The sequence below is a fragment of the Lytechinus variegatus genome, chromosome 16 (assembly GCF_018143015.1).
Source record: "Lytechinus variegatus isolate NC3 chromosome 16, Lvar_3.0, whole genome shotgun sequence".
Classification (NCBI taxonomy): domain Eukaryota; kingdom Metazoa; phylum Echinodermata; class Echinoidea; order Temnopleuroida; family Toxopneustidae; genus Lytechinus; species Lytechinus variegatus.
Window position 1 is genome coordinate 20,005,634 of NC_054755.1, and position 14,268 is coordinate 20,019,901.

General features: G+C 39.1%; 1 protein-coding gene across 1 annotated transcript in view; it reads left to right on the plus strand.

Annotated features, from left to right (window-relative positions):
• The first annotated feature begins 1,666 nt into the window (after window positions 1–1,666).
• The window catches only part of LOC121430084 (dorsal-ventral patterning tolloid-like protein 1), a 49,797-nt gene continuing 37,195 nt past the window's right edge, over window positions 1,667–14,268 (plus strand). The window contains exon 1 of the mRNA XM_041627359.1: window positions 1,667–2,288. Coding sequence (XP_041483293.1) covers window positions 1,874–2,288 — 415 coding nt within the window. The 5' untranslated portion in view covers window positions 1,667–1,873. The remainder of the gene's footprint in view (window positions 2,289–14,268) is intronic.

A 14,268-nucleotide genomic window follows, 5' to 3' on the forward strand; every position in this document is an offset into this window, starting at 1 on the left:
AATCTATATTTGAGAAGTTACAACCAAATTTGCATAAATTTGATGACGTCATTTTGGAAAAAATGAAATTTTTAGTTTAGGCGCCATTTTGATGACGTCATGATATAATTGAGGGACATTGATGACATGAAATCAAATCTACAACTCATACTCTATCGATATATGAAAAAAAATTGGGGGTTAATGGACTATTTAAAGAGCTACAGTGAATTTGCAATAGGCATGTTTTTGCCCATATATGGCCTATAGTGAGAGCTCGCGCGCACACGTGCTGCAAAGTTTAACGGGTGTTAATTTCGTTATTAATGGTTGTAGAAGGTTGATCAAGGTATCAAATTGTTCAGAATTTTATTATTAATGCAATGATGTAAAAAAAACGGTGTTTCTGTGTTGCGTTAGGGCGTTACGCGCGGAAGCGCGCGCGCGTACGTGCGCGCGCGCAAATTTTTGAAATGCTTAAAATGACCTGAAACGTACCCAAAAAAATTTATAGGCCATTTAGAGAATTTTTTTACCTTTGACGCGCGCGTCATGACCTTTACATGACCTTTGATGACATTGACATTTGACCTTTAACCTGAAGTTAATGTCATGTAAATATTGTTGATTTTTGATAATTGATAATGAAGATATGATGAAATGAAGAATTTTACAAAATGGCGCGTAGATGACGTCATCATGACCATATGACCTTTAAAAGATTCGTATGCCGTCTCTATGATAGACTCTATAAATGACGAAAAAATCAGCAAAATTGATTCAGCCAATTCCGAGAAAAGTTGGCGACAAACATAGGGGCTAAGAATAAATAATAAATAATAAAGAAAATTCTGACGAAATCAATAGGTGATCTGTCATAGACAGACCACCTAATAACAATACCAAGACAGTTGGTCTACCAGAAGATTTTTTTTACCATGATATATATATATACTTCAACTGATTTTGCAAAAATAACCTGGGCTCCGTAACACAAACTTTGCGACGAATCGCAAATATGAAAGAACTTCACTGATTGGCTCCTGATCAGTATTTTAAATGGAGTGTGCATGCATGCAACGATGATCTTGATTGGTCATTGGTATTTAGCGATTGATCGCAAACCTTTGTGTTACGGAGCCCTAGTTGATATACGGATTACACATTACATATATCGAGGGGAATGGTTGCAAAGGGAAGTGGACGCATTAGAGCTGTGAAAAGGAACATTTTATAGCAGATGAGGTTGGCTCTAAAGGAAACGGGTTAGTTACCAGTGATATGTCTTTTTTTCACTATTATAGGCATTTTTTGGGGGGGGTGCTTGCCAGAAAATACGTTATCCATACATAGGGACCATTTTTCTTAAAGTAGTTAGAACGCAATGAGAGGTAAAGTCGCAAGAGGATTGTTTGTGTTTTAAGGACCAACATCTGAAGTAGATAGGACATATTTAAAGGATAACGAAATAACTGACAAATATATGGTTTTAATTGCTGTTGTTTTTTCAATTTTGTTTTAGGGATCATTTTTAAAAGTATAGATATAGGGCTCCCACCTTGAGAAATAAATAAATGAGACATTGTGCGATGAGTTATGAGGGATGGATCGATGGATGACAGCCTAGCTTGTACGTTTTCCACCAATCCCCATTTATGTCAGGGGGGCGGGGCAGCTAAGGGGAGCAACACCACGTCTAATCTGACCCAGTTGACAAACCGCGATAGCCACATCCACTTATACATATCAACTCCAACAGACGGTGTTTGACCGCGCTCTCAACTCTCTGTGTGTCGGCTGCTACGTATAAAGACGCTCCCTAAAGACTGGCAGTTAATGATGGCATAACGGTATCAAGTAGTTCTTAAGATACTGTCACCTCTATGTACCAACCATGTCTAGGCATCCAGAGAGGTATGAGTTGGATCACCTTCGGCGTGATGTGAAGACACGTTACCCACTTATGTTTGTGTTAATGTTGTGTTTAGGCGTACCTGTTTTTGGCAGCCATCAGCTCCTGCGCCAGGGAGGTAGCCGAATCACACCGGATGGGGAGCGGATGCCAGCCGGCGGGGTGCGGGGCGCAGATGACACGCAGATGGTCGGGACCGAGTTTGCTGCATCAGCACCTGTGCTTGCAGTGGCTCCGGGGATCGAGACATTCGAAACGGCGATGAAAGGCGGAATGGCCGCTAGGTCAGAGGACGAACTCTCGAAAGACGAGACAGAGGATCTCCGTCGTCTAGCTGAGGATGGCGACACTGTTTCGGGGCACACGAAATATAAGATGTCCTGCTTTGATGATGATGGTAAGTGCTCAAAGATATTTTAAGTGCTCCCAGAAATTTTGAGGTCCTTATAGCGTAACAAGATGTGTGGAATGTTACACGCACTGATCCAGTTTTGATTGTAATGCGTTTATGTTAAAAGAATAGATTTTTGTATTAATTGCATTGCCAACATCGATTTAATTATTATTTTGTTAGTATTTTCACTATCTTTTGTAGAAATATAATAACCATTATCATCGCCATCATGGCCGTCATCATCATCATCTATATCACCATCATTATAATCATCACCATCATCATCGATTATCATCATCGCCTTCATCATCATCATCATCATCGTCATCATCACCATTATCACCATCATCATCACCACCACCGCCATCATCTTCATTACCTCCTCCTCCTTATCTTCTTCCTCCTTCTTCTTCGTCTTCTTCTTCATCTTCTTCTTCATCTTCTTCTTCTTCATCATCTTCTTCTTCATCTTCTTTTTCTTATTTGCATCGTTTATCATGCATTCATGCGTCATCGATCCCAGACAACGCACGAATTCCCATGATCTTAACTATATACCCCGCCCGCCCCCAGTTTGTTTGAATTCCTCAACCCGCCCTGAGAATTATGATCACAGTGTTATTTGGGAACACATGAAATACAAACCTATAAGGGTTATGGTTTATATTCTACATATAAGTTTTAATCATACGCTGCATAGTTTGATGGAAAAACTCTTCGGGGGAAAGGGGGTCAAAAGTACACAAGAGAGGGCATCTGTTGATGCGATCAATGCGAAAGTCGGCTCGACAAAAGTCAAAATAAACCAAGTGCAAATGCAATATCCACTTTATCAATAAACTCATCTGTCAAGTTAAATCGCTCTTACGAACTGAGGCGTATCCAAACTTTTATCGAACGGAGGTTGTGAAAGGAACCACCTCATTATTCTCGCATTGTTAAAAGAAGATGTTACAAGTTGTATCATTTCACACAAATGGTTAGCATGTTTAATACAAGGCTCAAACTTGCTTCATATTTATGTTTCATTTGTCGTCTTCTTGACCCCCCCCCCCCGCACCCTTCTTCCCTTCCCTCTTCGGAATCAGAGCTATATAGTGCTCTCAACTTCATCGGCGGATGCCAGCCATGATTTTTCAAGTATTGAACCGTATAAGAGGGTGGGGGAGATTTAGGGGGCATGTCCTTTTTTTAAATAGTACCCCTGCAATTCAACTGAGGAAAATTGTGTTGTCAAACTTCCGTCAACTTACCTCGCCCCCTCTGTAAAAAAGATCCTGATGACGCCTCTGCTTAACCTGTCATCCTCTAAGTATAGACACTAATAACTTCATTATTGAGAAGGTTTGAGCTTTCACAGAAACCTTTATTTTCGATCTTTATTATTCATTCTTTTACTCCCTATTCTTTCTTTCGTTGCCCGAAGTTTGATTTTTATCTCCCAATTCCTTTGTAAAAAAATTCAAAAAGTTGTTCACACTCATCTCATACCAATGTGTGTTGGAAGTAAATTTAATTTATATCTGATTAACGACGACGTAGTTCCAGGGTACTAACCTAATCTAAAAGGTCACGTTTAAAGCGAAAGGTCATGATCATTCTAAAAAGAACTTATGAGCAGCTAGCTAGGTCGGAGCTGCTGCAGATCATCGGATTTGGGGTACATTGTCAAATCCTGGTTTGAACAAGAGTGATGATTAAAAAAATGAATTAAAGACTTCGAGACAGTGGCAGGACCAAGGGGGAGGCTTAAGGGCATGTAATCCCATCCTCCCTCGCCCCTTCCCCTTCGAAACTGTTTCCCGGTGTTTGGGCCCACTGCTCTGAGATGACTTTGCGCTATTTACCCAGGAGCTCATCGCATAAGATCGATTTTCAATCCACCTCTGTTATTTCATCTCCAACTAATGTATTTATTTATTCATTTATTTATCTATTTATTTATCTATTTATTTATTCATTTATTTACAATCAAACATAATGGTCGCACTTAGTTAAGTTCAAATTAAATGTTAGGGGGTTACGTTATAGATGTAGGTTCGTGCAACTAGCGCGAGCCCCTGGTAATTAAATATGGCAGCAGGAGTGAAAGTGAAAGACTTCATTGAACGATTCTGGAAAAGTCAAGTCGGAACAAATGAATAACATTAGCGAATCTCGAACTTATCTAGATCGACCAAGGCCAGCACGTGTAAAGCAACACCTGATAGACATGAACTTTAATAAAACCATTATGGGAGTACAAAGCCTATATATCCTCACGCCGGGCTGGAAAATTCTGATACTAAGTTTTATACATTAAAGGTCAAGTCCACCTCTGAAAAATGTTGATTTGAATCAATAGAGAAAAATCAGACAAGCTCCATGCTGAAAATTTCATCAAAATTGGATGTAAAATAAGAAAGTTATGACATTTCAAAGTTTCGCTTATTTTTAACAAAATAGTTATATGAACGAGCCAGTTACATCCAAATGAGAGAGTCGATGATGTCACTCACTCACTATTTCTTTTGTTTTTTATTGTTTGAATTATACAATATTTCAATTTTTACGAATTTGACGATTAGGACCTCCTTGCCTGAAGCACAAAATGTTAAAATAATGGAATTCCATGTGTTCAGTGAGGAATGAAACTTCATTTCACTTGACAATGACGAGAAAATCAAAATATTTCATATAATGAATTACAAAAGAAATAGTGAGTGAGTGATGTCATCAACTCTCTCATATAACGCTCGTTCATATAACTATTTTGTGAAAATAAGCGAAACTTTAAAATGCCATAACTTTCTTATTTTACATCCGATTTTGATGAAAGTTTCAGTGTTATGCTTGTTTAATTTTTCTCTTTTTATTCAAATCATTTTTTTTGTTGGGGTGGACTTGTCCTTTAAGTGCATGAGCCGGGAACGATATAGAAAATGGGGGGGGGGGGGAGGGGAGGGGGGGGGGGGGCTGAGCCAAATGTGTGAAGCTCGAGCTATTCGATAGTCTTCACCATGTATAGATATGGGTCTTGTCTTACAAAGAGTTACGATTGATCCGATCAACCTCATCTAGGCCTATATGTAAATCCATCCACATCATGTTTTTTTCTGTAGGAAATGTACACAATGTCCTTTGTAAACAAATAGAAGCACACCGAATTGTCAGGATATCAATGGCTGTATCAGTGTACATCATATCTAGAAAACATCATGAGCAAACATGCATTTAATATGTTGACTTTGCTGGCTTTCCATAGTTGCGATTGCTCGGATCATCGCAACGCTTTGTAAGACGGGCCCCGGCCTGGTGTCCCTTTCTCTGCGTCAATTCATTCTTTCACAGACAGAATCTACAAAAGAGACAACTTCATTCTTTTCCACAATCACCCTGAGCGAAAACGATTTTTAGCGTGGCCCGTTATGCAGATAATGCAACTATTGCAGATTTGCAGTCATTACAAAGATAAGTGAAAAGCGATTATTATTGTTTCTGACATCTCACATAAGATTCACATACCCTTTATTGAAAATCATCACGCAAACCCGGTTTATAATGATAATAATAAACTCTTGTTTTATTTACCCAGGGTAGCCACTTCAGCGATAAGCAGTTCTTCCAAAAATATTAAAAATAAGGATAGAATTTTAAAAAAGTGACTTTTCTTTAATATTTGTGTATGTGTTTCACATAATCTGAAACCCTGAAGACTGTGCAGTTTATTTTTTGGTAATTTGATATTTTCGTAAGCACGCTATTAAGTGCAGACTGAGGGGTATAAAGGTTAAAGATTTTAAAACGTGTACTCGTGAGAAATATTGAAATTTGGGGCAGGTGCATAACCCTCTCCCCACAAATAATTGATTAGAAATACAATGTGTATACAAACGAATAAATAAATAAGCAAATAAATAAATAGATGTTAAAGAAAATAATAATAAGTGATATGTTTAAATAAATAAACAAATAAAAATGTGAAAGAAACAAGAATACGCAATTTAATTTAGATGAATGCAAGGCGAAAGAGAGTGTGTAAGAGAGAGAAAGAGATAGAGAGGGGGAGATGTTGATAGGAAAAGCCCCCGGGGCGATGATAACACATGTGGACATGGTGGAGAAAGAGCGCAAATGATGATATGGGTCAGCAAGAAGCAAGGTAATTAATCATGAAAATTATTCCTATCAGTTTTGATAAGGTCCAGTAGGACGTCTGCTTAGTCTTTTCTTGTTTAAATCATTCAACATTATGAAATGTCAAAGCTACTGCGCTTCGCGTTAGAGAAAAATAGCCCCTTTCTCGCCCCCTCGATTTCCATGCTATATGTGATACACATTGCGCCCAATTAACACTTATTCCAATCATACCAAATGGTATATGAACCAAATGGCTATTGGACCAATTTGTTAGTAGTCGAAATGGTGAGTGGACGAAATGGCAATTAGACCATGTGGGTAGTGGACGAACTGATGGGAGACCAAATGATAGTAGACGAGTTGGTTATTGGATGAATTGGCATTGGACCAATTGATAATGAACCTCTCCATCACCTTAATTCGCTGTGCATTTACCCCCAGAAAGACGAATGCTCAGCATCAGGTATATACCTATATACCTCCTTTCTCCGATCTAAGTCTCTGGATTCTTAATCTGATCCTCCCGTATTGGCATGACTGGTATATGAGGTTAACGAGAGGACACCCATTACTCCAGGCACGTTCAAGGGTTAACTATGTAAAAATAGTTCGATGTTTGAAAGTCCTCAGTCACACCGATGGCTCTGGGTCCCGTCTCACTGAGATTTACGATTGATCCGATCAAACAAGTTTTCATCAAGAAAATTGGCACAACCTGCCTTCAAGTTCGTAAACAAAGAAGAACACACTGGATTGTCTAGAAAATGATGCACCCATATGCATATCATATTTATTTTAGGCCTATATATTTGAAGCATCGTGGTCTAGCGGTTCGGACTCCCGCCTTGTAATCAGAGGGTCGTGTGTTCGAATCCCACCGCGCCCTGGCATCCTTTGGCAAGGCGTCAATCAACGCTTTGCCACTCTCCACCCAGGGATAATAAATGGGTACCCAGTAGTATGCCTAGCAAATGCGTCTTGGAACTCTTGTCGGAATGCTCCCCAGGGAGTGGAGAAAGTGCATACATTGTTTGCGGGTATTATACCAGGATCCGATGACCGGGGTGGTAATAAATGGAATGTAAAGCGCTTAGAAACCAGCAAAGTGTAATAAGCGCTATATATATGTGACAATTATCATTTTTGGACAGGCACAAGTTATATTCCTAGTCCTCCTCTTCGTTCGTCTTCTTACCCTTTGTCTAAATTTGCCTGACTATCCCATATACCATTTTGTCGAGTGTCCAGTTGGGTATACCCATTTCGTCTAATATCCACTCTAGCACCATTTATTCCAATTTGATTAAATGGATCGTGAGCCAGCGTTGTGGTCTTGTGGTTATGATTCTTGCCTTTCAATCTGAAGGACGTGGGTTCGATTCCAAGCCATGTCGTGTTTTCCGTCAGCAAGAAATATTTATCCACACTGTGCTGCACTCAGCCCAGGTGAGGTGAATGGGTATTCCTTGAAGCACAGTGCGCATATCGCATATCGCAAGCCAGCGTATGCTGCCTTTATTAAGAGCGCTTGGAGACTTCTGATAAAGTGTTATCTAGGCTGCTTGAACCAAATTCTCGTTTGACAATGTTCAAAGTAATTAAAGACAATCTGACCATTATTACACCAAGCATATAGTGTTGATCAAATGTTGATGTCTTGGTTGGGTAGCGATCGATCTCGCATTGGTGTACCTATAAGGTGTGACCGATCCTCCGTAGGTGATTTCACGAATGTGTAGATAGTTAAACCTTGAAACTGGCGCTCTAAGATCGCTAGATAAATAGAAGGTGTTGTTAGATCTTCAAGTGTATCTCGACAGCGGCACGATATTTCTCTGGAAGAACGAAGGTTGCAGACCGGGTTTTAGATTCAAATACACTGAGTATTTGGTTAAGCGCATTTTCCTTTCGGTTACAAATCGCTGTACAATTTCCTCCATCATGTTTGATTGGCGTCATGGTTTAGTGGTAACGACCGACTCTCGTTTTTCAATCTGAGGGACGTGGGTTCGATTCCCAACCATTGCGTGTTTCTTTTAGCAAGTAATTCCTCCACAAAGGTGAGGTAAATGGGTAACCGAGATAAAAAGAGTTTTACAGTTGACGCGCTAAATGGTTCATGATTATTATTAATAATATGTCCATTTATATAGCGCAGTTACTATGTGCATATACTCAACTGCGCTTTGATACTTGGTATCATATTATTACCCCGGCTGTAGCTGAGCCGCCATATTACCCATTCACCTCACCTGGGTCGAGTGCAGCACAATGTGGATGAATTTCTTGCCAAAGGAAATTACGCCATGGTTGGAATTCGAACCCACGACCCTCTGTTTCAAAGTTCGGAGACTAATCCACTGGGCCACAACGCTCCATATTATTATTAGTATTATTATATGCTGGCCACCTAACAGTTCTAGGAGACCAGTTGAATGATAAAACAGTAAAAGATCATCAAGAAAAATGTTGATTCGAATCAATGGAGAAAAATCTAACAAGTATCACGCTGAAAATGTCATCAAGAGTTACAGACTTTTCTTGTTGAATTCATTTGCCTGCATGACTGTATGCACGTGTGAATAAATACGATGTGCGATGGAGGTGATCACATGTGTCATAACAATATCATAGATAGATTCATCAGTCATCATTGTCAATATCATTCGAGCAGACATCTGTCATTCCCCTGTACCCAGATGATGAGATGGATCGCGATGCCAAAGAATTGCTTTTATCTTTTTTGCATCATCAAATCATACATCTAAGCCAACGTTGTTATGCTGCGGTATATAGCTGATCTATAGAAGCATGTTCCAGTGTAAGGTTATCATACCCCCTTGCAGGGCGAATCGATTTTTCTAGGGGGGGGGGACATAATCCATTGTCAAGTTTGACAAACCCCCAAAATAGTCTTCGCTTTCGAAGGGGGGGGGGTGGAGGCACACTTCTGTTTTAACGGCATTTTTCCATTACAAATTTTAGTTGTGCCTCTAAAAGGGGGGGGGGGGATTGGCACAGCCGGCGCGTTGGCCCCCATCCCCTTTGAGAGGCACAACTCCGCCTTGAGCACCTTAACAAGGTGGATATGTGCCCAATATAAATACCCTATATTATTATTTTTCGCCGTTCCAGAGACCCTCAAAGTTTTGGTTTCTCGTTCCAGTGTGTGCCCATCATGAACTACTCAGCCGGTCGATCGGGACGGCGAACTCGATCGACGAGGAGTCAAATGAGTTCCAAGAGACCCCCATTTTTTTATATGATCCGTTCCAGAGCAATGCATTTTTAGCAATTATTGATTCAAGTGCCGCTCCGGAGACCCCCATTTGAAAAACCAATTTTTGGTTCCAGGGCCCTCGATACTTTCGACTTTTGTGCGGCACGTTTAGGTATAATGTTATAATTCGAGTAGCCCCCCGGGTTATTACCCAACGATTAATCCTATAACTGATTATAAACTGTCTTGAAAAATATCAACTGTTTTCCTCTAGTCACCTCCGCCCCCCCCCCCTCTCCTTCCACCACTGCATGCTATAAGGGGCTGAGGAAAAGAGACTGTAAAAAGACTAAGGAGGGTCTAAATAGCGAGAGAGAAGAGGCTGGTGGTTATTCTGCAGACACAGATTGTAACTTTGATCAACAAGTGTGCCTCCACGCAAAGACTAGCACATACAAAACTTGCTGTGTCAAGGACTTCAGTACACAAGGCACGAGTAGGCTGCACATTCAGACCCTTAACTCGAGTGAAGGGTTTGCCCAGCAGACTAGCTGGTGGTATAATGAGAGACATTGATCTGAAAGTGATGAGATTCGTGAGTGGGGTGAGATGGAAGAGTCGTGACAGGGGGCGCGGGAAACGTTTTTTGACACTGCATGGGAATGGCTGAGCCTAAGTGGGGCTCAATATACAGTGCGTCCCAGAAAAAACGAAACCGAGATTTAGCGATCATTTATCATTACTTAATCATAAATAAAATAGACAAATGACCTACCAATTTAAAGCTTAGAATCTCATCTTTCATCTGATATTACTTAGATTATTTCTCATTCACGCATGAGTGAGCAAAAACAATTTGAAAAAAAGGATACCAAAAACTCATTTGGCGGGGGGTATCTGGGTTTCAAAAAGAAAACCACATTTCTGAAAAGTTCAATATCTCCTCTTTAATTTGATACCTAAATTACAGAAAATGGTCAAGAAATAAAAAAGTTCTGGTCATTTGAAATAAGGCTTGAATTTCAATAATTTCATAAAATGAAGAGGTTCTCCAGGCTGGCTTTCAAACTCTCTCGACACTCTGTTTTGTTGACGATCAGCCATGCATTAAATCTTTTGTTCACCATACGAAAGCTTCTGTGGGAAACCGGTGAAAACACGTTTATCTCATGAAATTATGGAAATACAAGCCTTATTTCAGATGACCAGAACTTTTTTATTTCTTGACCATTTTCTGTAATTTAGGCACCAAATTAAAGAGCAGATATTGAACTTTTCAGAAATGTGGTTTTCTTTTTGAAACCCAGATACCCCCCGCCAAATGAGTTTTTGGTATCCTTTCTTCAAATTGTTTTTGCTCACTCATGCGTGAATAAGAAATAACCTAAGTAATATCAAATGAAAGAGGAGATTCTCAGCTTTAAATTGGTAGGTCATTTGTCTATTTTATTTATGATTAAGTTATGAAAAATGATCGCTAAATCTCGGTTTCGTTTATTCTGGGACGCACTGTACATAAATAAAAAGGATATTATAAGGATATACATAAATATAAAGGAGTATATACACATTGTATATACTCCTGAAGAAGACGGAGGGCCGTCGAAAATTCGAGTAAACGATAAAAACTTTATTGGCAATGAAAGCATTATCTTTAGCATATTTTGTTAGATAAAAAAAAATATATATATGGTAATTTTTTACTATATATAGGCATAGTCGGATAAAATGAGACAAAATATTGGCAGTCCCTGGCTGCATTGAACTTGACTGCTCGCTCGTCCCAGACACCCTCCTGTCTTTCGTATAACTAAGTTTTTTTTATTTGTTTGAAATCAAGATGTTTATCAATAGGCATCTTTCCACCACCACCACCTATCAGCGTTTGCATTTTTTTCTACTTCATCTTTTCCTTTTAGTATACATAATATATTAAGTTGCATTATATTTTCGTCATCATTTCAAGTTTGATGTTTTTAATCTGTATACTCTCTCTCTCTATATATATAGGCCTATATATACCTGTAAATGATTTTAATAACACCTTTTCAATTTCAATTTCAATATATTGAAACAAAGAACACTAAAGACAGGGGCGGAAATCTCTCCCAAAAGGTAGGGGGGACAAGGGTATGGAAAATTTGACAAGCCAAAAAAAAGGCTATTACCTAAAATTTAAGGTCATTTCGACGAAAATATATTTGACAAGCAAAAAGTCATCTCGTCCCAAAACGCACGTTTTATTCCCATTTTGAGTTATATATTTCTTAGCATCACCAAAGACCCAAAATAGTAGGGGGACATTTGATATTGTGTCCCCCCTACTATTTTGAGTAGGGGGGACACGTCCCCCCTGTCCCCCTGAGATTTCCGCCCATGACTAAAGAGGATACTGCTAGATGAAGATCGAGGAGGGGGCGACAGAGACCCCCATATAACACGGATGATGTTGATCTGACGAAAGTTGAAGATTGTCTGATTGACGGAGACGTGGGGTCAGAGGTCAATCTCATCGGCACTCGAAACTGAGTGGGGGAGCTGGAATGATGGGGGTATAAAACGATATGGTTACATGAGACGAGAAAATATGAACTTCAAATATATCGTATCGTTACTACGATGAAAAAAAAACATGAAGAATGAGAACGTGACCTGCAGACAACCCCGTCTTGTTACATTCAAGAATTAATGTTCTCAATATTTTTTCTTATATTAATTTCCTTTTTTTTATTATTGCCTCTAACGCACTGAGAAGTCAAGTCCCTAATCATTACATTAAAAAGGAAGTTATGATTAAACGTTGGAAACATTGTATGTGACAATGAAAAAATTATGTAAAGGTCAAGTCCACCCCAGGAAAAGGCTGACTTGAATAAATAGAGAAAAATCAAACTAGCATAGTGCTTAAAATTTCATCAAAATCGGATGTAAAATAAGAAAGTTATGACATTTTAAACTTTCGATTATTTTTCACAAAACAGCGAAATGCACAACTAGGTGACTCAGTCGATGATGTCCATCACTCACTATTTCTTTTGTTTTTTATTGTTTGAAATATACAATATTTCATTTTATATATTTGACAATGAGGACCAACTTGACTGAACCACATAGTATTAAAAATCAATTGACAATGAGGAGAAAATTAGAATATTTCATATAATAAAATACAAAAGAAATAGTGAGTGGATGGCGTCATAGTCTCCTCATTTGCATACCAGCCATGATGTGCATTGTGAAATTAAGCGAAACTTTAAACTGTCATAACTTTCTTATTTTACATCCGATTTTGATGAAATCTTCAGTGTTATGCTTGTTGAATTTTTCTCTTTTTATTCAAATCAACTTTTTGTTGGCGTGGACTTGTCCTTTCAAAAACAAGTGTACCCATAGAATTTACCAACAATGCATATAACATTTATTTGAATGTAGGATAAAAGAGAACTGTCGATTAAATGTCTTGCCCACGTGTATATATATAGGTGCCAGGGGACGGATCCAGAATTTTACAGGGGGGCACATTTTTCCAAGCAAAAAAAAAATCTTCACTTTCGAGGGGGGGGGGTTTCACACTTCTGTTTCAATGGTATTTTTACATTACATATTTTAATTTTGCCACTCAAGGGGGGGGGGGCACTGGCCGGCCTCCCCCCCCCCTCCCCTGGATCCGCCAGTGATAGGCGCCCTGGCGGGTGATCGAACCCCGGACTTTCATTAGTTGAGGTTGTTCCATTCAATTATTGATATAGAAATCCGTTGTTGTTTAATTGTGTGGTTGACACTTTGGCATATTCTCTTCATTATGCCTCCTTTATGCGTCCTTTGGTATTTTTATCGTATTTTGAGGAAAATATGGAGGCGCGTGTTGAAGAGAGAAATTAAAACAAACCAAACAGAAAGTGTCTAAAGGAAGTCGAAATAAATTACTCTACCAAACCGATGAAAAATTTGATAAGCAAAAAAAAAGAAAAAGGTCATCAATTTCGAAAGGGAGGGGCACGCTTTTGTTTTAAATGCATTTTTATACTACAAATTTTAATTGTGCCTCTCACAGGGCGGGGGCGCACGGGCCGGCTGTGCCCCAACCCCCCCCCCCCCTGGATCCGCCAGTGCTACCAAATATGAAATCGGACTGTCGACAATACCAAAAAGTAAAATCATGATAGAATTAGCAGATAAAATTGATATCTCAGGTGATTCATAATCTGGGTTTTGTGTCCGTAGTCTAGGGGAGCAGTTAAAAGTAGTCCCAATATGACCAAAATAACGCAACGCCTTGCCCCGAGTCCAGATAAAAAAATATCAAATTACACAAAGGGAGTTTTAAAAATATAGAATTTATGTTTTATGATAAATCCTGGCGTCGGTATGTCTAGCAGCTGAGTAGCAACTTGCTATCCAGTCACTCCTTCAGGCAAACTGCAACAATCTCATCTGTCATTGTGGTTCACTTCTTATACGCTGCCAGCAATTATGGTTTCACAAAATAATCTCAATTCGGACACATTTTTTACCATTTTACCTTAAAGTCCGGTATCAATTCGTATATTGTATTTTCTGAAATGTTTCAATTTGCTCATTTCAACTTTGACAAGCAAAACATTGAAGGTGATTTGGGTTAAACTCCTACGCTCCTCTCTCATA